This window comes from Electrophorus electricus, chromosome 20 (assembly GCF_013358815.1).
Source record: "Electrophorus electricus isolate fEleEle1 chromosome 20, fEleEle1.pri, whole genome shotgun sequence".
Lineage (NCBI taxonomy): Eukaryota > Metazoa > Chordata > Actinopteri > Gymnotiformes > Gymnotidae > Electrophorus > Electrophorus electricus.
The window spans coordinates 5,447,702-5,472,373 of record NC_049554.1 but is presented as its reverse complement, the minus strand read 5'-3'; the positions used below and the strand labels follow the sequence as shown (position 1 = coordinate 5,472,373).

At 46.5% G+C, this 24,672-nt stretch overlaps 1 protein-coding gene across 1 annotated transcript in view; it reads right to left on the bottom strand.

Annotated features, from left to right (window-relative positions):
• fhit (fragile histidine triad diadenosine triphosphatase) overlaps positions 1-24,672 on the bottom strand; it is a 152,897-nt gene that overhangs the window by 98,840 nt on the left and 29,385 nt on the right. Inside the window, exons 3-4 of the mRNA XM_035520633.1 lie at positions 3,592-3,681; positions 3,365-3,474 (exon numbers count right to left, since the gene is read on the bottom strand). Coding sequence (XP_035376526.1) covers positions 3,365-3,470 — 106 coding nt within the window. The 5' untranslated portion in view covers positions 3,471-3,474; positions 3,592-3,681. The remainder of the gene's footprint in view (positions 1-3,364; positions 3,475-3,591; positions 3,682-24,672) is intronic.

The following is a 24,672-nucleotide window of genomic DNA, read 5'->3' as shown; positions in this document are numbered from 1 at the left end:
TAAAACACCACAAGACCGCATTAACATAAAACAAACTAGATACTCTGCTAGGGCCCAATTTACAGGGGTTGCCAGGCAAGAGACAAAAGGCACCATAAATTGTAAATGCTAAACAGATTTAATTAAAGATGTACATAACCTCAGAGGAGCGTTTTCACAGAGACTTGAATCACAAGAAGGAAGGCCACTGTTGACAGCTGTTGGATGCTTGGGCTTCACCACAGACCAGTCAGCAGAGACCCATCAACACAGACCTGTCAGTACAGACCTGTCAGCAGAAACCCGTCAACACGGACCAGTCAGCAGAGACCCAGCAACACGGACCAGTCAGCAGAGACCCGGCAACACGGACCAGTCAGCAGAGACCCGGCAACACAGATCTGCCAGCAGAGACCCATCAACACAGACCTGTCAGCAGAGACCCATCAACACAGACCTGTCAGTACAGGCCTGTCAGCAGAGACCCATCAACACAGACCCATTGGCAGAGAGCTGTCGACACAGACCAGTCACCACAGACCAGTCTGCACTAGTGGGCCCTCTTCCCCAGACCCCATGTCCACACACAGGTCCTTGTTCACGCTCCAAACATCTTTGTGAGTCTTAACCTTCGGAAGGTCTGTTTTGTAAGGATACGTGTTTGAATGGTCTGAATGTACCAATTAATACAGGAAAACACGGAAACAGCAGGAGGCATTTTGCTTTCTAAAATCTTTAATGCAAACTTCAAAAGTTAAAACAAACTTCTAGACACTGAGGTTATAGTTCGGATTGGGATTAGAATTAAGATTAGGAGGTCTGTATGTGACTCTTGGGTAACAAATGTAGAAAACCCCAGTAGAGATGATAAACAACTGAATATATGCAACTGTGTGTGTGTGCGCATTTGTGGGTGTGTGCGTGGGCGCGCGCGCGTGTGTGTGTGTGTGTGTGTGTGTGCACGTGTGTCCCCATCGCAGCAAACAAATAAATGAACCTGGAGACATCAACAAAGAATAACGGAAAGCACCCGCTATCCCAGCACCGCAACGATAGGAAAACCCCCATGTACACAAGGCCTCCAAGCCAAGCACTTGCAATATTCATAGACTTACTTCAGGAAACAATATTCAACAGTCAGATTCCTTTGACAATAAGTGTCCATTCATCTTGTTAATTTACCCACAAATCCATTATGAGATTCGTGCAGCAGACGAACGCTTAAATAAATACTATAACCCTCAGGGGATCATTTCAGCAGCCTATGCATCACCTATACGAGACAGCCGCGCTCACACTTGTGCTGAGGCGCCAGCAGAGTCACGATGTTACAGAATATAGATGCTGTTCAAATGGGCCTGTTGTGGAAATATACGAGACATTGACCTTTGCTTCTGGGGCTTTGGCCTGCTTAGCCTCCATTCCTGTGTGTGATAGGGTCTTTATAGCGGTAAGCACAGTTGGGGCTACACGGCTGGAAGATGCCTCCAGGTGCAAATAACTGAATAAATGAAGGATAGGGGACGGAGACTATGTCCCGCAGAGCCAAGGGACATAAGTAGGAAACGGAGGTACGGGAATGGCTAAGAGTGAGAAGGGGGTGGGTGTAACAAGAGGGATAAACTCCATCTCCCAGACCGTTCCTACAGAATGGACTCAAACATGGTACCCGCCGACTCACCTTTTGGGTTTCCACCCTAACAACCCCCCCCATCCCCCAATCTGCCCCCACCCCCATCCCCCAACCTGCCCCCACCTCCCCACCCTTCATCCCACCATCCACCGGTGGCGAAAGTCACGCCATGTCTCCCACTCCAAACCGCTAACAACCCATGAACATACGGACCAAACGTCTGGCCCTCATTAGGGAGACCACACGCTGGACCCGCTCCGTGGGCCGTGGCGGAGAAACGGCTCCGGGAGAGTCCGGCTCTCCCCTCCAACTCAGAGAGCCCTGGAATAGCACGAAGATGACAGCCTCATCACCAGTGGCGCCACGCCGACTAACGAAACAGCTTGCAGGCAGTAGTGCGGCTTTACTCATGAGCCGATCCGCACGCCCCAAAATAGCCGGGAGATGGTGCAGATCCTGGCGTTGAGCAGCCTCTCAAACGGGCTGCAGACAGCACAACGCCATCCTGCAATACGCATACTCATGCTGCAGCCTTGGCAGCTCCGACTTGCATCCGTGGAGAACCCAGCCAGGCACGCACTGCCACGTGGGTAATGGGCAAACATGCATCTGGAATGTCCTGCCCAGGAGAACAGAACAGCCCAGGGCCCCAACAGCAGCAAAGGGACTCGTTTCAGGACACTCTGTATGTGATGCCGCAGCATATGACTTCAACACACACACACACACACACACACACACACACACACACACACACACACACACACACACACACTTGCAGGACTTTCTTCAAACTTGCTGTACATCATGCTTGCTGATGTACATTACCAATGGGAGCATGTGCCAGTCTCCTCGTTACCACGTCTCTGGGAAGACGAAGCAGCGACGCTACGCCAGAGCACCACATCCATTTCCATATGTACTTCATTTAAACAGGGGTGGGGGCTTTATCTAAGCAGGGGCAGGGCTCCATCTATCCGGGGCCAGGGCTACACCAGCCAGAACAGCACTCAAAGCCTCGCATACAGAAGGCGCAGACTTGTGATCATCCCGAAAAAAAAACAAAAAACAGAGTGAGTGCATTATGCAAACAAATCAGTCATGGAAATCATGCAAATATATGCGAGGTTGGCATGCCATCGAGCAACAGGATTAATAGACAAAAAAGAGAGAGAGAAGGAATGAAGGGTGGAAAGTATTACGCTTCAGAGAGAGACGCGGAGGAGCAAAAGATGGACAACTCTTCACTTTGCTTTTAGCCTCCATCCGCTTCCTGCGGGAGGGGCGATCTGTCGAGAGGCCGCCCAAGGCGAGAGAAGGTGAAATTTTACCCCCATCACACAGCTGCTGTTCTGTTGGTTCTGTTTTAACACAAACTTTTTTCTTTTTCTTTTTTTTCCTGCTGCGGGGCTGCGATGTAAACATCTGCTCACGTGGCCCTACCCGAAGGTCAGAGAGTGAGAGAGAGCGAGAGAGCGAGAGCAAATACGTTGCCAAGCAACGGTGGGCAACCATAACGCTGCTCTATTGAGTACATCATGTTCCTGTGAAAACGTAGAAACCAGGAGTGAGGTGTGTGTGCGTGTGTGTGTGTGTGTGTGTGTGTGTGTGTATATATATGTTTGTGTGTGAGACAGAGAGAGAAAGGCAGAGAGAAAACGCGAATCCCACCTGTCCAGGACGCTGAAGTACACGTTCCCTGAAGCCCACCAGTAAAAGTCCAGACAACAGCAGGGCTGCATTAAAGGATACGGCCAGGAACCACAGGCTTCCGATTAACCAGGGCAAAGGACAGCTCCGTCTGCAGAAACACAGCCGTGCTTTTTATGGCGTGCTGTCCAAAGCGCATTGTAGCCATGGCTCTGAGAGTCAGACAGACAGACAGACAGACAGAGAATGTTGAAGTGAAAACTGGCAACAGGTTTTAAACTAGTGCTCCTACTTTTATTCAACTGTTACGAGAAAAGGGGAAAAAAAACCTTCAGATTAGCTGCTGCTGGCAGAAGACTGAATCACCACAGAACCGGGAAACGGCTCAGTGGTCCACGACTTCTGAGTGTCGATCAGACCTGCGGCAAAAGTGCGACGTGTGAGACCGTATTAATGAGGAAGGACTGGGTGTCTGATTATCAGCTACAGAGACAGCGGAGACTCCGGAGTACGGCAGACGCCTCGGCACAAACAGGCCGGTTATTTTTAAAGCACCTCGGAGGGACCCGTCAATGACAAATAAGAGAATCAGGGATGACGGCGCCTCAGACGAGGCCTAATCTATAAAGTGTCTGAGGGATTCGTCTCCGGGAGGCTCTAACAAACATATCGACTGTGGGCCGCTCTCCGCTCGCGGTGTGCACGCTGCCGGCTCACCAGGAGAGCTCGGATGAGATCGATAGGCCAAAAAAGCATTACCTCAGCCATACCTACAGGTCTCAGGTCAGTGCCGTGCCTGCCTGGTTTACAACCAGCCTCTCAACCCAGGCTCATACGGCACACACACGCACACGCACACACACACGCGCACACACACACACACACACACACACACACACACACACGTCAAACAAATCTCACAACAAAAACAGAAAACAAATGTTTTAAAAGAGGAAAGACAGGAAGGCAGGAAATGTATCAACAAACAGGAAGCAGAAGGGAAAGAGTAATTGATGGTAGTTGTAGGATTTGCCCAGTGAGGTGAAAAACTACAGTTGAATGCAAAGGAGTAAATTGGCATATGATCATGACAATTTCCTCTCAATTTAATTATATGTAATGAGCGGAAGGTTCTTTTTTGTGTGTGCATGAATTATTGTAATGAGGTTAAATGAGGCCTGTGCGATTATGCGGACCCTGCGTCTGGCCTTGGAGGAGCAGGGGCAGGCTTGTGGCCTACAGATAATGAGAGAGCAGTTCACGTCGTCACACCTGCTTTGCTGCTCCCTCTCTCTCTCTCTCTCTCTCTCTCACACACACACACACACAGTAATGCGCTACATTTGCTCCGTTACATTTACTTAAGCAACCTTTTGAACAAATTGTAGTTCTAAGAGGGGTTTTAAAAGAGGGTACTTACTCGAGTACATTTGCGAAAACAAAAATGAACTTTCACTCCGTTATATTCGTCAGCGTTCCTCCTGTTACATTTTAAAGTAAGTCTTATACTGTGTATGTTTCGCCACAACCTGTCATGTGTGGGAGATTGAGTGAAATCCCTAAAGATGATCACCGAGTGCCGCTTTGCTTTAGTGAGTTACACAACTGGACAATAAACCACCATAATGAACAAACAGCTACATTTCCTGGCATAGGACTAAAATTACATTTATGAGAAACAGCTCACAACATATCCTTTTCTTTAAGGCTCACATATCTTTGTGTGAAATCGGTGCTCTCTCCTAATGTACTTTATTCATATGAAAGTAAAATGTGGTCCAATATAAGTGATATTCTGAGAAAAAAAAAAGGCTAACGATGGCTAGCTATGTAGCTAAACAACAAGCATCAGAAAAACCATCTTAACTGAATGCCCCATTTGAGGCATATTTTTAAGACTATACATATTATAAAGGTTTCATTGTTATAAAAATTAAGGTTTGTTATTGATTTTATATTCGATATTTCAGTTGTCAGCTAGACAACGTAGAATATCTGGCCAGCAGCCAGTCTGACTGATCGGTCGCCTAATTGCAACTGTAAGATGTGTAGTAGGTGACCTTGGCCAAGAGCTCGGAATATTCCCACAGACTGTACTAATCACAAAGTGATCAAGTCTAATGCGATGCTTGTGACTTATGTTATATGCACCATAATTAGCTGATATGAAAAACCTCGTGTAGCATAAACACAACACACGAACTAAGTAGGATAGCAACAAAAAATGTCTGTTGATTAGGTAGTTTTGCACGCTGAATCTAAACATGTTTTCAGAATTTCTCTAATCAATCAGTTTTTTGTTCCATTATATTTACATCTATGTGTTTGGCATTTAGCAGACGTGCTTTAGCTGTCTACATAGACAGGACAAATGGTTTCCAACCGATTACAGTCGTGGTTATGTAGGCTACAGCAGGCCTGTGGGAAACCAGTATTACTGAACACTGAAGAGGTACAGATTTAAGTGTAATAACAGCCTTATATATGAATAAGTAATACTTATTGGAAAATGCACTTAAAAATCATGCCTGAAAGATACATCTTTAAAACAGTTTTGAATTTAAAGAAGCATGAGAACCACATATTTCAGTTTGTGGGATAAAAATGCATCTATATATTTTGTTGCCGGTGTTATTAAATTAGCTCTGATGAAGTAACTCGCTACTTAAGTAGACTTTAACAGATACTTTCTTACTTTTACTTAGGTAATACTTTAAATAACGACTTTTCCTTCTATGTGAGGAATTATTTTTTGTAAAGTAACAGTACTTTACCTGAGTACAGGTTTTGGCTACTCTACCGACCTCTGCGCTCTCTCTCTCTCTCTCTCTCTCTCTCGCTCTCTCTCTCGCTCTCTCACATATGCATGCACAAACATGTCCACAGGCTCCCCCAGACTGGCATGTGTACAGAGCTGCCTTGCCTCATACACACAAGTAAAGGTAGAAAAGCAAACACACACACAGCCCCTCATGCTCGTGCGTGAGAAATTTAGGCATGTGGTGGAACCCATGCTGTGTATTGGACCCTGTCCCGGAAGGCATTCCAAAAAGCCAGGAAGGAAAAAAAGGCAAGGAACAGAAAAACGTGTGTGCACCAGCTGTCTGAGCCATTAAAATTCTAAACGGAATCCAACCATTCTGCAATTAAGACTTAGAATGCAGCAATTAGTTTACCGCGGACGGCAATGATCCAATTAATGATCATTTGCATGTTCTTAACGGCTGCCGTTGTCCATTCAATGGCAAGTCAGTTTTGATAATGTCTTTGTGGGGAATGTGCTGGAAGTGGGGAGTGTGTGCGTGCGTGTGTGTGTGTGTGTGTGTGCGCACTGTTAGGCAGGGCTGGAGTCAGTTATCAGCTCGGTGATCTAATGTGTTTCTCTGCACCTGTCCCGAAGGCGGACCAGCTGGGTTGGCCGCTCTGACCACGCCTCCCTGCACTCCACGCACTCCCCGCTTCAAAACACGGGCTCACGTGGTAGCGCAGCAGGAGTCACGCGGGGGTCACGCGTTTAATCCTTATCGGTAACCCTGAGCACACCAACTGCTGCTGCGGTGTGTAATCGGCCAAATCCGCAAGGCTGCTTCCAGTTTGTGATACAGAGTTTACCACCAGATACCATAATCCTTAAACTAATTCACAAACCAACACACACACACACATGCGCGTATGCGTGCACGCATACACACAGAGCCTTAAATACTTTTGACTTCACCCGTGAACACCTCATGCAAATCCGATGATTCAGAAACACTACCGTATTGAACGAGCGATTTCTGCGAGCACTTCTGGCCTCCTCTGCTTGTGGTGCTTTTTTCATGTGATCTAAAAGCACACAACTGGCCATCAAACAGGAGATCGTTCCTTATAGAGGTCGTCAATCAGAGTCACCGATTACTTTTTTTTTTGTTTTTTTTTTTCATTTTTACGTGCTAACTGACCCACACCCGCTGATGAGTGACTTTACGCTTTACTAGAGATCCGGATCGGAGATGATGCATTAGACACAATCCCGTAACGTGGTCCACTGGACTGGGATCTGGAACAGTACAGTGGTTTACTCTCAGCGAACACCTATTGAAAAACCCACTGTCCCCAGACAAAGATACAGAACAACAGAACGGCACGTCACGCACGAGCCCGTGAAAGGAGCGCGGGCCAGGACCACGGCACCAGGGAACACATGCACAGTAGAAACCCAGCAAGAACAAGCCCCCGTCTTGCTTTGGTGGGCTGCCCGCTCCAGAAGCTACGGTCGAGGGCCGGGCACTAACGCCCACGAGCAGCAAATGTCAACACGGGCTACCGAGGATAAGGATACAGATCGATAGAGCATAGAGCTGCGTACAGTGAACAGGTCGCGATTGCTAAAGGAGGCGGCGTGAGCCGTGTAGGCTGCGCTGCGGAGGAATCAAGCAGGCTGGAAGAAGATGGCTCTCTTGTTTAACGGATCGACAGGTGTTCTGGCATTTAAATACCAGTCGAGCATCTCACATGATTTGATAATTGATGCGTGTGCGACGCAATGGTAAAGAAGGTTGTTGATTGCCAAGTTGCCACTGTTGGGCCCCTGAGCAAGACCCTTAACCCTCAATTGCTCAATTTGTACTCGGTTATAATTGTAAGCCGCTTTGGATAAAAGTGTCAGCTAAATGCCGTAAATGTAAGTAGGTGTAAGTGCAAGTCTATTTGTGGATGGATTTCATAAGTTAGAGGCACAACAGATGCACACACATCTAATGTAAGCATCTAGTTAGGTCTAATTAGGCCCAGGTCATTTCATTTCATCATTAGGATTGGGTTTTCCAAACCCATAATTGGATTATCATAAAATGTTAATATAGTCATACACAATTCATTGATTCATTGAGCTTTTTTTTTTTTTAAAGAAAGTATCCCCGATGATTAAATATCAGATTTGCCAAAATCACTAACTTGTTCTGGTGAGACAACTGTTGTGAAATGAGACCTGTGACGTCTGGCGTGAGCCAGCTGGCGCCTGGCGTTCAGAAGCCTCTGCTCTGCTCTCTTCTGTTTGTTTTCAGAGAGACGTCTCGCCGTCTTGCACCATACATCTCAGGCCAAGCCAAGCTGTAAATATTAAATACATCACCCACACAGGCTCGAAAAAACTGGAAAGCAAAAGAATAAGAGCACTAAAATATATCTTTTATTTTTTTTCCAATTACTTTAATGTTTGAAACCAATTTATCCTACAAACAAAACACACACAAAGTTCCAATTTGCTTATTCAGAAACTTTATGTAGTAGAAGACACACCAAAAAATATATGCAATGAGATGTAATCAGATCAATGCAGTGTTCCCAAGGACACAGTCATTATTGTTCTCTAAAGTTTTCTAGTGCATCACACAGGGTCACTTAAAAAGATTAAACAAGCAATAAGCTTTTGTTTCCAGAATCTGCCAGCGTTGTTGATGACACAACAACGAACTTTCTGTGAGTGAATATTTAAACCAGCATGACAGCCCTTTCCAAACTCGGTATGTGCACTGGTCGAGCTCATGACAAACAACATTACTGTGTGCAACCCACTTTGACAAAACTGGCACAAGAGCTGTGCTGGGTAGCAATTCCAGAAACAAGCACCTTGGCCCAGTAGCTTCTGACGCACTTTTAATGGCCGTTAAAAGATTAGATCTTTAGCTGTGGCTGGCTATAACATCAACTTCAGCAAACACATGACATCCATCCCTTGGTGACACAATCTCTCTCTCTCCCTCTCTCTCCCTCTCTCTCTCTCTCTCTCTCTCTCTCTCTCTCCATCTTACTCTTCTGTAGTTCTCATTGACCGCCTTATACATGCAATATAAGTGTTAGAGGAGGTGCGCTGAGGCTGGTGTTTCACCCTGCAGTCATCTTAGACAAGAACACAGGCATGGAATGGGTTGGACACTGCACCCTGGACATGGGCGGGGCCTGGGACACTGCACCCTGGACATGGGTGGGGCACAGGACACTAGACCCTGGACATGGGCGGGGCACGGGATACCACACGTGGGACATGGGTGTATTGTATAGCCAAGTACTCGTCTTGTTTACTCAAGTACTCAGTCTTGCATAGGCATGAATTGCAAGTTTATACTAAGGTGTTACAACACTGTTATTACCAATCACATAACTGGTACAGCATAGTGGAATCCCCAGAACAGCACACAGCAGCCCTTGGTCATACTATGATGGCACCAGCCCTCAGAAGAACAACACCGTACCGTTAGGTGCTGTGGGGATACCATGTCTCATGGCCAGCAGACACATCTGGCTCCAAATTTGCCATTGAAACACGGCCACTTACGCAAGCAGCACATGCTTACCTCGCGGTTCTTGGAGCAGGTGAAAACAGGCGGGGTGGCCGCCGGGAGCATGCTAAGCTCTGCCTGTCAGCCTGGCTTATTGATAACTGTAGTTTATTCAGTGAGCGGACACATCAGCGTGGCGGACAACAGGGACCTCCGTGTTCGGAGATGCTATCGGAGACGAAGGCGCGCGCCTCCACACCTCCTCATTAAATCAGTTCGTTGGAGAAGCGCGTGAGTAAATAAGATCCCAAAAGTACTTCTACATCAATAAGGCAGCACTGAAAGATTTCATCATCGTTTTGAAAGCGCCAGACGCTCTCTAACGAGTTGTCTGACATTAATGGAGTCGGACGTGTTTCTGTATGTGTGAGTGTGTGTGTAACTCTGTGTTATTCTGATAATGAGCGGTTAAATACTTATAGACTGAGAAGACTGAGAGCGGCTGAGGCTCTTCACCAGAGAGCCATTTCAAGTCATCAGCATCTAAATGAATGGGAAAATATTTATAGCGTTCATATTTATTTATAAACCTTATTAAGAAGAGGCTGAGATGAAGGGAAAACCTGTTGCTCGTGAGAATTATGCCAACCTTGAACTTATTGGTATCGTGCACGCATTCATTTTGATCCCTGACACGCGCGCTCGCGCACATATTTTCCAACTCTTTTTCCATCTACATGCAAATACACAACAAATGAAAACATTTTAACAACCCGACACTGGAAAAGCAGGAGGGACGGTAGCTTCTCTGCTTTTTAATTGAAGGGTACCGCAGCGCGCGACCTATATCGCCAGTGTTCATCACGTGGGGCGGCCACGTGCAGCTTTCATAGAGAAATCTTATTTAGATTCAATTTTCTGATCAGCAGTGGCTAAACACTAAAAGTGCGCGGACGGCGTGCAGTTATCGCGACCTCATCTCATGCCTGGTCAAAAGAATCGCCGCCCTGCACGCGGATATCGGCCCGCCTTAAGAGCGGAAAAGACAGAGCTCGAGGAGAGCAAGCGCAGCAGCGAGACCGCTCCGAAATGAAACCGCCCGCGACGAGACGAATTTCCGCGCGACGTGCACAAAAAAAAAAAAGAGAAAAAGATCTACCCGTTTCAAACAGCATCTGGCAGTAGCCGGTGGTAACGACCGGCGCGCGATAATAGCGCGCCTGCACCTGTGCTGTGGTTTGGCGACAGGCCACAACAATCCACCGAATCGCTTCAGGCCTTCACGAGAAAAAACGCGTTGCGTGGCCGCAAAACCATACCGGCGAGGAGCACGGTGTGCACGAAACCCCGCGCGGGTGCTTGGCATGAAAGACTGCGCGTGCACGGATCCTGCCCCCTGGATTTTCGGACCTGTGCTTTTGCACTGCACTGCGTCCAGCCGCGCTGCATGCACGTGTAACTCTCCTGTGACCTGCGAGAGTGACCTGCGCGACATCAGCGTCACGGTGTCGGTTTGTGCGCACGCCAAACGACACCTCCGCCAAACACGGAGTGAGAAGACAGAAGTGTGCGGGGTTTGATCTTTAATGCATGTTCTCTACACCAAGGAGAAGGAGGAGACGTATACAAACACAGGAGAAAAGCTGCAAAAAAAATCATTTATGGCAATCTCTGATCAGCTTTGTGAAAATAATGAGAACACGGGCGTGACAAATGTAAAGAGAACACCAGTTACTGACCTAAATTCAAGGCCAAGTTATTCATTTCTTATCTATATATTAACTCATGTATATCATATATTATCATATATTATTGTATACCATATATTACTCATGAGAGTAAACAAGGGGTACATCTCTGCTACATCTGCTTAACCTCAAGTAAATCACTAACAGATTGGGTTTGGGTGTGCTTAACATTAGCAATGTCCATCAGCGATCCGGTTTGGTTTTGTAGCTAAATTATGAAGACGAAAGCTCACATCAATACAGAATCAGACAGGAAATAAAACGTGGTGGACAGACAGCGGAGGACACAGGCCAGCGAAACGAGCTCCGAGAACATTAAGCCGATGGCCGAGCAGTCGTTTCCTGGCCTCTGAGGCTCTCTTAAGGAGTCCCCGACGGCCCATTGATTACTTTGTCACTTTGACCTTTTCGAGTGATTGAGGGCTTCTGGGATATTACATACATTTCTATGGGAGCAGAGTCAGGGAGCCGGAACAGGCGCAGGAGAGATGTAGCCGGTGAAAAATTCAGTTCTCGCGTACGGGCCGAGGGCCATTCGTCATAGCTAACGGATCCGCGACAACAGCCGTGCGGCGGCTCCTTCATCACAAAAATGGATTAACACCCTGGCTGCGGGTATGCGCTCACGCGCACGTGTGCGCGCGCCTGCGCTCGCGTTCAGATGGCGACACTTGAGATGTAGCATATGTGGCCGACACATGGCCTATTTGATTTGGCGGGATGTGATACTTCATAAGAGACACGTGAATTGATGATTATTTTCCTACTGCAATCTCAGGTCATAATCAGTGAACGTGGGAGAGTAGTGAATGGGGAAACGTGGCGTGTGATCCATGACAACATGACTGCTACTCTGACTAGCTCTCGTCGCTAGTCTATCTGTAAGCCCAGCATTTCCCTATCTTGCTCCAACGATATGCGTTATATCATCGGCGTGAAGACCACCAACACGTGGGGGGGGGGGGCTCTCTTGTTGGCTTTAACTGGCTTTGAAGTCGGACTGCAACACACATCCTCAGTTCTCTCAACCAGCGTTTCCTTTGGGGGTTAATGTGAATAACCTAACCCAAGGGCAGCCAGCTCGCTCTGCAAAAGCAGACAGCAGGTTTCGGTACACATAGCCAGATACTCCAGATACTCGCATGGACCTCAGTCCAGAATCCGGCTGTTCCAATTTAAGGGTGGCCGTGAACTTGTTCGGTGACGCGGTGCGTCTCCAGGAGCAGGGCAGGGACCCAGCGTTCTAAATAAGCACTAGTGTTTGAAGCACAACATAGTGCAGCAAGACGGGCATAACAAAGTGTATTAAAGAGAGAGTGTGAGTGTGTGTGTGAGAGAGAGAGAGAGAGAGAGAGAGAGAGAGAGAGAGAAAGATATCGGCCCAGCTAAAAAGAGAGCAAGCATTTAAACACTATAGCCAGAGTGCCACCAGTAAAAAGACGAGACAAAACAAACAAAACCCCTCTTGTAAAAGTGCCACACATCCCCTTTTGATCAATTTTGTTATATCCAATAAATGGTTACTATCGATATCTTAATTCCACCCACAAATGAATGCTTCAAACCAAATCAATATCAGGGCAAAATGTGAACCTCCTTTTTGCCTACAAATGGTAGGAGTATTTACTCTCAGTCTCCCTGACCCTCACCCTCTCCACTCCACCCTTCCATGTGAAACTCCCCCCCCACCCCCCCCAAGTGCTAGAAATTGCACCTTACTGTCCCTGTGGTTGGTGGAGGGGCGCGGTTAACCCACCTCTCTTAGGCACTCTAATACATCACATCTGTCCTATCAGACTGGCTCTAACGGTTATGTGCTTTACGTCAGGATAAGCATGGCCTCAAATTAATCAGCAAAAGCCGCCACACAAAAACAAACAAAAACAAACAGCTGTAATACTAAAGCACTAAAATCTGTGTGTGTGTGTGTGTGTGTGTGTGTGTGTGTGTGTGTGAGAGATGCAGCTTGCTTTTTTTGCTTTTTTCAAAGATCTCGCCACGGCCGTCACGCCTGCCGTTTGCGTTTCAGAGAACAGGAGGCCAGAATTAGAAATGCAAAACGCAGCAGTGAGGTGAAAGGGACCCACTTTACAGCTGCCCTGACAAAACGTGACAAACACTGGAAGGCCAAGTAAAGGAGCAGATCTGAAAAACTGCTCTGGCTCTCCCACAAGTCCTTTCACCTAAACAAATAGACCTGGAAACTAGCGTTCATTTAAACCAGCCATAACTCAGAGCTCGTCGATATATCGACCCCCATTTTTTCGCTGGCGCACCAATACATATGGATATCCGTACACACACATTCCCTCTCCAATAGGCAATAATAACCTTATTAAGTTAACTGGGGGGGGGGGGCACGATCTGGACCGCTATCAGCACGGCCTTAAAGTCCAGAGCCTCACACGGTTGTCTCCACCTCCCGTTCAAAGGCAACCTTCAACTCCACATTAATTGTTCAATGCCCTCATCAAAAAAAAAGGCATTTTAAAAATGGTGATATGGAAAGTTCTAGTTAGTTATACATTTTCTTTGATGCCATATCAGCTTCTAGGCGAAAGTAACTGAGGTCACCGAGCTCTCCTGCTTTCAGAAGGTACTTTATAAAAGAAAGTGAGAAATCAACAGAGTCGTTTATATAGCGTTGAAGACGTGCGGCGACATGCCCTAAATTACATACACACATATAATCACTCACACATTTATATATATATATATATATAAAAATCACTCACACACACACATTATATATATATATAGAGAGAGAGAGAGAGATGGGAGTCCATGTCTCAAAAGATCAGAGCGGTATATTGCAGCAGGAGGCTGACCGAGACGATATAACGCAGGTGGTTTTAATGTTATGGCTGATTGGTGTTTACATGTCTTGCAGCATGAATGACAGACTAACACAGTCTGAGATGTTGATTAATGCCAAGTTGCCCGATATACCAACACATTCAAGATTTCACATGCAAATGATATGTTCTGTAAATCCAGGCTCAAGAGTCCTCTTGCCCAATCCACCGAATTCACAGAACAATTTGGTTTATTGTCGAGAAAGTGAGTGAACAACAAGTTTATCAACTGGGAGCCAAACTGGGCCACCATCACCTCACCATCCACAATACACTAGTTTGGCCACAGAGACACAGGGTTAGGGTTAGACACAGGACAAGCACTAACTGACAACGTTATTCCAGGTTGGGGAAAGAAACCTGATCATGGAGCACACATATGAAATAAAAATATATTATGAAAACTACATGTATCCTTCACCCCAGGTTTTTTGCTTAATTTGCTCGGCAGACACTCAAAAGCAATGAAATGTCTGAAGAGTATAAAGATGGGTCATGTTGTTTAATTGTTTGTTAATAAACTAACAAAGGGGCCGATAAACTGACCATCATCGGCACACGGTGGACATGTTTGCACTGAAGTGCATTTTCCTCACATCACCTGCCCACGTCATGTCCATGTGGCCACCGATGTCTTCGAAAAAAGGTCTCGTGACGAGAGCCGTGTGCTCCCGAACAGGACATGGAACGGCTGGAGATGGAATTACAGCAACGCACTGAAAATAGCCCGCGTGGGCACCGGGATGGTGTTGTCTGTCAAGTCCGGGAGCCTCCTGAGAAGTTGCCTCTCGCCAGTGCAGTGGACCAAATGATTCTCCCACTGCCTAGTGCATAGAGCCAAGCCACTAAACACGGGAAGAACAGACAGGGAGAGAAAGAGAGGACGATGTGCCCAAACCGTCAGCCCTAAGCAGCAAGCGTGGTGACAGAAGAGGAGACAGAAGGCAACACAGTGTTTCAACAACAGCCTTCTGCTTGGATTAATAATATAAGACCTGATGCATGCAGTGCAATACCTTACGATAGGCTCCAGCCCTAGATCTGCCCGGGACCGGATCCCCAGCCACTGTTAATAGGCCGGGGTGAGCCGGGGAGGACAAGTCGTGACCTCGTTCCCATCAAGGCGCTTCTGTATTACGTACGAGCGCAAGAATTCCTCAAAAATCCGTAAGTGCTCTGGGTAATGGCAGAATCATGAAAAAAGCTTCCTCTGCTCTTAACAATCCATCTAGAGGATAATAAATCTAGACATAAAAAAGGCAATTATCAGACGTTTGTGTGTGTGTGAGAACGTGTATGTGAATGTACAAACACACACACAATCAAAACACAGAAATGTAAAGTGGTTTTTATTTCTCTGCCTACATTCAGGATAAATATTAGTCAGAGTACGCAAGAAAAAAACTAATCAGGGCTCCGTTAATGACCGTTCCACTGGCTGTGTGAAGTATGCGGCCTGCAGCCTGGAGCCAAATAGCTCTGTAAATGACACTAGGTCTTCTCGTAGGCTAGTCACTCCGGCGCTGTCTGAATATGCAAAACGCCAGTAGATACACATCGAGCTCATCGCACACCAACACTTCTCTGGCCCAACCCAAGCCTCTCGGACCAGGTCGGAATACTTCCGCATGCTAACCTGTACAACGAAAATCGTTCGGTGGGGGGGGGGGGGGGGGGGTCACTAATAGTGTTAGAAGGCACACTTAACCCTTCCGTGAGCACAAGCTGGTGGAAGTAATTTTTCTACCTCCCCCCAACACACCACCCACCACCCGCTCCAAAGGTTAGAGGGCGAGCGGTGCATTTCAATTTGAGGGAGTGCCGTGGGGCCCTGGCCCCCTGGCCCCCACAGCCCGCGGTTCAGGGTGAGGCACCGAGAGGACAGACGGGGTACTGCTGCAGCCAATTAAAGCGCCGCGATGCCAATGACCAGGGACGGGGGGGAGGGGTGAAGAAGAAATGTGGCAGGGACTCAGTGAACTCAAGGTGAAATTGACTAAGCAATTATGAAGGTAGCAGGAAGCCGGGTTTGTCTGGGGAGCCGCACAGAGGCGGCCGGGGTCGCAAAGCGCCCGCTAATGAGGGCCGTTTCTCAACCTCCTGGGGGGGGGGGGATTTCACAGCTACTTCACTTTTTTCTCCAACTATTACAGCTGAATTTGAGGCCTGGCTCAAGCTCCTGATGTCACCAGGTCAAAAACAATCCTCCAATCAGTGGCTCCTTTTTTCCTCCCTTGTTTCCTACAGCCATCAGCAAACACACATCGGAGCTGCGTCTCCACCCCGGCACCCCCCAGTGCATCGGAAGGCAAACCGTGTGCCGTCTGCCACAATCGAGACTCGGACGTTACCGTCCGTGCGCTCGCTCGTGAGGAACGTTAATCAGGCCGTGCGACGGTCTCCCCTCGCCCAGTCTGGTTCGTTCCATTATTAACACGAATTAATCGTCCTGCACCTCGTTTATAGGAGACCAACACGGACACCGCCATTCTTTCAGGTTAAGACGGCACCGTGGGTACGGGGGGTGACCGGATAAAAGAGGCGGTGGAGACGAAGCGGTGGGGTGCGCCGCAGCACGGCGGCAGGACCCGGAGCCGTTATATCAGCTGTGACCTCTCTAATGTGCTGGAGAGAAGAGACTGCCGCTACTCAGAGACGCAGCTCATCAAAGTCGTTAAAATGACAGTCAGTCACTCGGCGGCGCTAAGGATGGGGCGTGTCGGGAACCTCTGACACACAGCCGCTCTAACAACAATTAACTCCCACGCTACACTTCCACGGAAAACACAAGGCAAATCTGCCAACGTGGAGACATTTTCGCCTTTTAAAAATACGCCACAAAAATGTTTTACCCCATCAGTACCAAGTGACTATAGCAATGAACTGATGCAGTGCAGTCTCCTGCTTTGGATAAATGTTTTATTGTTTATTGGATAAAGATATTTTCTTTTGTTATTGTTATTAACCATGGAGAAACCAACAAAAGATTTTTTTTTTTTTTTTTTTTACAGAATTTCATTCAGAGAAAGGTGTCTTTCTGTGATCCATTGTGGGAGGGTAGGGGTGGGGTTAGAGGTTACACCAGCCTCCATATAAATTTGATCAGCAGGGTCATCAACACTGAAGTTGTCGCCTGACACATTATCACATTATCGGTGCTGGCACCCACGAACCCTTGGAAATCTGTATGCGCTTTCATGATGATCCAATGGGAAAACAGTAAACAAAAGATAACGTTAGAAAATAACAGTTCGGCTTACGTTAACACGCAGGTAAGGCTATGCTAATTTAGAGCCCGTTATCTTAGACTGGTGAGCTGACACACTTCATACACACTTATAGGAAATGCTCCTACAGGCCAAGGGAGAGAACACCAGCTGTGCGCTGTGTGCGTTCGGCCGTGTGTTAATACACAGCCCTCACTACGTCTGACTGTAGCTCTCTGTTCAACACCACCCTACTGGGATGGATAAGCCTATGGTACGTCACTCGACTAACAGCAAGGCATGTTCATCTTCACACGTCCTGCCTGGCACCTGCCTCAGCAGTAATCTGGCGCCAACCGCGGAAAAATAAAGAAGGGCGGAATTAAAACCGGCCTTTCCAAAAAAGAAAAGGCAATTTACATAGTGTGAACAAATTTTGATTAAAACCAAACCCAAATGGGAAACCCACAGTTGACTCTTTTCAAAGCTGATGTTTCAGATGTTAACGAGCAAAGTGCACATATGAGAGTCAGACAGCATGTCCCCGCAGACCCCGTCTGATTCCATAACCAACCTGTTCTGGCAAAGACGTCCCACTTTCATGGACAGCCCGGCTACGTTGGGAGACAGCTCAAGAGTTCACAAAACACGTCGGGAAAGAAATCCTGGTGAAAGAAATCCGCTACACTGCGCCTTTGCCAGCCCACTCTGTAAAATGGCTGCGGCAAAAATGATTTTGGCTGGGTGGGGGGGCGGGTACCTTCTGTTACCATGGTGAAGATGACAAAAGCTAGTGGATTAATAAATCGGATTTAGACATCCGTATGAACTAGTGGCAGAGCAACTGAAGACTCGGACTGCAGGCATCCAACCATTCCCAGACAGGGCTGTAGACACACTGGTTCAAACAGGGACGTCCTCCATAGACACGTTAGTCTATAATCAGTCTAATTCAGAGACGTCCTCCGTAGACAGGTTAGTCTATAATCAGTCTAATTCAAACAGAGACTTCCTCCATAGACACGTTAGTCTATAATCAGACCAATTCAAACAGGGACTTCCTCCATAGACACGTTAGTCTATAATCAGTCTAATACAGAGACGTCCTCCATAGACAGGTTAGTCTATAATCAGACTAATTCAAACAGAGATGTCCTCCATAGACAGGTTAGTCTATAATCAGACTAATTCAAACAGAGACGTCCTCCATAGACAGGTTAGTCTATAATCAGACTAATTCAAACAGAGACGTCCTCCATAGACAGGTTAGTCTATAAACAGACTAATTCAAACAGAGATGTCCTCCATAGACACGTTAGTCTATAATCAGTCTAATACAAACAGAGACTTCCTCCATAGACAGGTTAGTCTATAATCAGACTAATTCAAACAGAGACTTCTTCCATAGATATGTTGGTCTATAATCAGTCTAATACAGACGTCCTCCATAGACAGGTTAGTCTATAATCAGACTAATTCAAACAGAGATGTCCTCCATAGACACGTTAGTCTATAATCAGTCTAATACAAACAGAGACTTCCTCCATAGACAGGTTAGTCTATAATCAGACTAATTCAAACAGAGACTTCTTCCATAGATACGTTAGTCTATAATCAGTCTAATACAGACATCCTCCATAGACAGGTTAGTCTATAATCAGACCAATTCAAACAGAGACTTCCTCCATAGACACATTAGTCTATAATCAGACCAATTCAAACAGAGACTTCCTCCATAGACACGTTAGTCTATAATCAGTCTAATACAAACAGAGACTTGCTCCATAGACAGGTTAGTCTATAATCAGACTAATTCAAACAGGGACTTCCTCTATAGACATGGTTACACTGTCCAAACATTTCTGCAGCATACTGCAGTGTACAGGTATTATGATCATGGAGACTGAGGCAAGCAGATCTTTGTTTTCCCCGCTATGCTGTTAATCCCAGTCATTCCCACTGGTGCAGTCAGTTGCCAAATCCCCTTTCGAAGGCCAGAAGGTCCTGAAGACAAGTGCAACAATTCCAGTGGATTTGAACACTAGGGCCTTGCCTCTGGAATTCTGTCTCGGTAGGAAGGAGAAACTCTCAGAGCTCGGAGAGAGTCGATGGTGACAGTAACAGGAGTCAGGAGACCGTCAGTTCTGCCGTAATGACTCCCGATAATCCTTACCTGTCTAACGCGCTCTTCTGACATGCAAAAAGAAACGTGCAATTACACCAACACGCCATCCGGCAGGTTTCCGCCCCCGATGCAAAACACAAACATTAGGCAGGAAGTGTTTTTCATTTGGCCAGCTGACCACAGCAGTGGCCCGTGGCTATATAATTAAAACACATTTATATTCAACACAAAATATTTTGAGGTGAGAAAACACAAACATGTTTTAATAAAGTGACCGGCCTTCCCAGAGGGAATGCAAGCGAGGCTTGGATTAATAAAGCTCACCGCGCTGATTAAACAGAATAGCCCCACATCCTGCTTTTCGCTCCATACTGCGCGTGGAATGGAATTTTTGTTTGCCATGTCACGTGTAGGGCGATAATTGGTACCCTGGAAAACCGTAATGGCATTTCTATTTGAAGGATTTAGAGTTCACGTTAACAATCCGATTAGGATTCAACAGAGAAATTAACAGGAAACTGAACGGCATTAATGTAGCTCGAAATTCATGTCACTGGTAAAATGAGGATGCTATGGAATATGTTAGAGATTGATGTGGTGGTTTTTAACCTTGATTTGCTGGGTCATTTAAAATAAATAAGTGGGTTTTTTTGGTGGGAGGGATTGCTCTGGGATGCATTATGGGAAATGTTTTTGTATCACATGTGTGGGTGAGTATGTAGGTGGGAGTAATATTTTTCTCCATTAAAAAGAGGTCACACTTAAAAAAAAAAAAAAAACCTTAAAAACAACTGGGAAATCAGGTTTAATGGAAGGAAAGTGAAGCATTTTGTCATCTGACAAAAAGTGGATCATGAAGTTTCATCTTCTGATGTGAGAATGAGTCACTCAGCGCGGTGAGGCTGCGCGCTAAGGAATTTCATGATCACAAAAGACACAAAAAGAATCCCAGGAGAAAGAAAATCAAAGGCAGCATCATCATCATCAGAGAACCACGCTGCTCTTCATGTAGGGGAAACCGTTTCCGCAGGAGTCCTATGGATCCCAGTCAGGGCTCAGTGTGTTATTAAGGGTTGGAAGGTGCCGTCACTCCTGGGTGGAGTGATGTGCTCCAAGATCTCTCTCACGAACGTCCATCGGAGCTTGAACGTACGCAAAACCGACTGGGATCAGAAAGTCTGAAAATGAGCATCTGGCCGCGTGACACCTTCCACTGTTAGCATGAGCTACGGAAGTTCTCAATGAGAGGTTCTCAATCTCCAAAGAAGTTCTCGCTCAATCTGAGGATGAAACAGACGGATGAAGATGACACAGAGAACATGGATTACGGTGGGAGGGGACATCTCATTGAGGGGTTAGCAGGAGAAGTCCCACGCCCACACCAGGGTCCCGCTGCTCAGCCTTGTGGGAAGGGAATACCACCCGCTGTGCACGCCACCAAGTCGAACCCCATCAACAGACCCATCCCCCCCCCCACTCCAACCCCCCCACGCACGCATGCACGCACGTCCGGAGGTACTCAACTGCAAACCAATCTGGCTAACAGTGTCTGGAAAAGAATACCGATTCTCCATTCCATTCACAAAGGCAAAACAAGGACACGCAGACGTGATACGCCCCCGTCCACCCCGCACATCACCAACGCAAAGAATAAATACTTCTAAAGGTCAGTACTGAAAAGTAAGGGGAGGAATTTGTTTCCCCCTCATGCAATCAAAGTGTGCCTTTAAAAACAAACCCGAAAGCCGTTATGCGAAGGCCACAGACCACACGGAACACAGTGCACATCAACCTCCGTTTAAGAGCTTGCCGGAAAACAGAATGTTTGACGGATCCTATGAAACCCTGAGTCACCTGTTGCTCTGGGCTGTTCGTCTGGGTCCTCCGGATGGGGCCGTAATGCTGGCGATCGCTGATGGCCCACATAAAGACTTTATGGTACAACATCAGCATAAATTAGCCTTGTTATAAACACGCATGGTTCTCTGGATTTTATGTCCACAAGCTCCCTTCTTGGACAAGAGTTATGTGCCACCGAAACCCCCCCCCTCCGCCAACATCCCCTACCCCAACATCCCTCAAACCTGAGTCACAGATTTATGGCCCGAATTAAAACACCGAGAGCATTTCAGGATCATTTTCAGGGTTGGGGTGGGCGGGAAGATCTGCGCCGTTCCACGCAGCCATCGGTGATGCTCCGGCTCAGGCCGACAGCATAAACATCAGCGTCTCCCCCCCCCCCGTCCGTCCGTCCCCGCTCAAGGACGACCGTAGACCCTGATTATGCTGACAGGGAGAAACACTAAAGGCCACGTTGGGTTCTCTTCAATGATGGACAGCTGACGGCATATATTAAAAAAAAAAAAAAGGCGCAGTACCTTCCCTGAACACAAGAAGGTTAGACAAGGCAGGAAAAACATAATGGCCATGCTGTATTCCGACAGCGCTCCAAACCACAAGGTCATGCAGTCGTCTGGGTTACAATGTGCACTGTTTAAGTCGGCAGTACCGCGCAATGCCAAGCACTGAGCAGGGTGCAGGGGCGCATGTGGTACTCTGCATTATAGCATTAAACATCAGAACACAATGCCGTGAACCGAGACTTAACGTGCAACATGCTTAAATACGGAAATCATTTCTTACATGCTATAGAATATAGGCTGTGCATGACTGACAGTCAGATTTATTTAAAAGGGTTATTCCATTGTTTTGCACATGTCTAATCCTGTTTAATCCCAGTCTACTTTCACACCAGCCTTGCTGTGTTGGGGTACTGCTCTTAGCTCTTTGACCTTCATAAAATAAAACAGGCGGACTTTAGGACCTGGAGCGAGATGCTCATCTGATGGGGAAAGACAGCGACGGGCCGCGGGGGCACGCCAATGCACCTTCACCCACGTTCTTCCTCACCCCTCCTCCTCCTCTCATCCACATGTGCTCCGGTTCGGGCCTCTGAGGCAGTAGCTGCCGTCACGGCAGGGGTGATGGAAGCAGGACCCCGTGGGGAGGCTGGGGATGGCGAGGCGATGCCCGGCGGAAGAAGGGAGCAGCAGCAGAGGGTGCCGGGCGGGGCAGACGGCCACTCTCCAAACACAGCGACCGTGAACACAGATAAGCACGATATTTACATACAGTTGTGTTTCACGGGTTATGTCTGCTGCAGTTACACTCCCACTTCCCATGTGGGCTTCAGTTAAACGTCGTGTTGTTCTACTGCCTTCAGTTTGGTTTGTTTAAAGGCATCGACTTTTTCATAATTTCAAAGTGATATTACAGAACACGTGCACGTTCGAACACGAGCACAAACGGTGTCTACTGTGGACAGTCTTTTCTCCCTGGTAGGACGGAAAAATACGAAACAAAGAGCAAACAAACAAAGAAACAGACAAGATAGCTTGGTCTGTAACCGTGCAGAGCAGCACGGGTTAATGCACAGCAACACAGCACGGTCGACACGGCAGTCGGGGAAAATTACAGGAATGATGGGACATAAATTAGCACCGACGGGTTCAGGGCCGTCCGTCAGAAGGTCAAGAGGTCAGAGGCTGCAAGACTGAAATTGGCAAAACAATGAAGGACATTTCTGCATCCAAAATGAGTGAATTCATGCTTCAGGCTGACGTCTCCAGATCCAGACCCAGAGCCCAGGGTGCCAGCTCATTAACAATGTGGGTATCTTGACTGTACCAACATTTTCAGCTCATAAAGGGATTGTTCATCACTGAGTGTGGATGTTACTGAAATGAGCAGTAGTGGGAAAGCTTGATGACCAGAACTGAGAAACACTGCTCTGGAGATCATGGGAGTCTGGATAAACTGGAGGGTGAGAACTAGCACGTGGCCATTTTCTCATTGAGAAGACCCTCGGAGGAGGCACAAGCCACCACCTCGCAGCACAAGCCAATACCGGAGGTCAACCCTCTCAGGGAGGCGGCCCTGGTGACACGCCAGCCCCTTTTTTTCCCCAGAAGGCTGGATTTTTGAACCACGCTCTCGAATTCTATTGACCTGGTATTCCGAATCTTTCACATGGAACAAAAAATAAATATTATATATATATATATATATATATATATATATATATATATATATATATATATATATATATACATATATATATACACATATATATACATATACATATATATATATATATATATATATATATATATACACACACATATATATACATATATATATACACACACACATTATATATATATATATATATATATATATATATATATATATATATATATATATATATATATATATACACACACACACACACACACACATATATATACACACGCACACGCACACACACATATACATACATATATATATAAAAAAATGTACTACCATCTTGTTTAGAGACCGGTTTCTCTAGCCTCCGACTGCACGTTAGCGACCAATTATAAAAATGCGATTAAACTTATTAAACATATCAAGAACATGAAGGGAGTGGATGGCTTTAAAAAATTAGCTAATGGCATTTACCATCTGAAATCAAGCAGGCAAGGGTTAAGGGAGGTAACAGACATATGGTTTGCAAATGCTTAGTTTATAGAACATACATAGCACATAGCTGCTTGGAATCGTTTTAATTACAAGGGAAGACACTGGTTTGACTTAGAAATGAAATTAGGTGCAATTTTTCAGATCAAATGCGTCTGTGGTTAAATAAATGTAACGGTGCAAAAGGAAGACATTCAATGTATAATTAATAATTAAAAATAATGAAATATAAGAAAGGAGTCTGAAATTTTCAGGCTTCATACTAATTAACCATAGGATTTCCAGTCAAACTAACTTGTTTTACAAGGTGGATTACACGGCGTGTAATGTCTCCTCTCGATTTTAAAGAAAAGCCCTCGGAGAGTAATTAGTACATTTTCCCCTTAAAGGTGGGACTTAGTAAATTAGTACAACCATTGTGTGTGTCAGCAGGAAGCACCTTCGCTCATCATTACCGTCCTCCGTGCAGCATGTTGCAGCCGGGCATTAGCAGGCGCCGCAGGCCGAAAGGCTGTTCTCCCTACGCGCAGGCCATTACTCACACGCGAGGCTCCGTCCTACTCTGAGTGCGTCCCTAAACATTAAAACGTTTCTAAGTTCAAGAAAAACGCGATCAACCTTTTGTGTCGTTGTACTGGTCGGGCGTGGCATCTAGTCACACGCTCTGATACTAGGGAAGATGCTGTGCACTAATA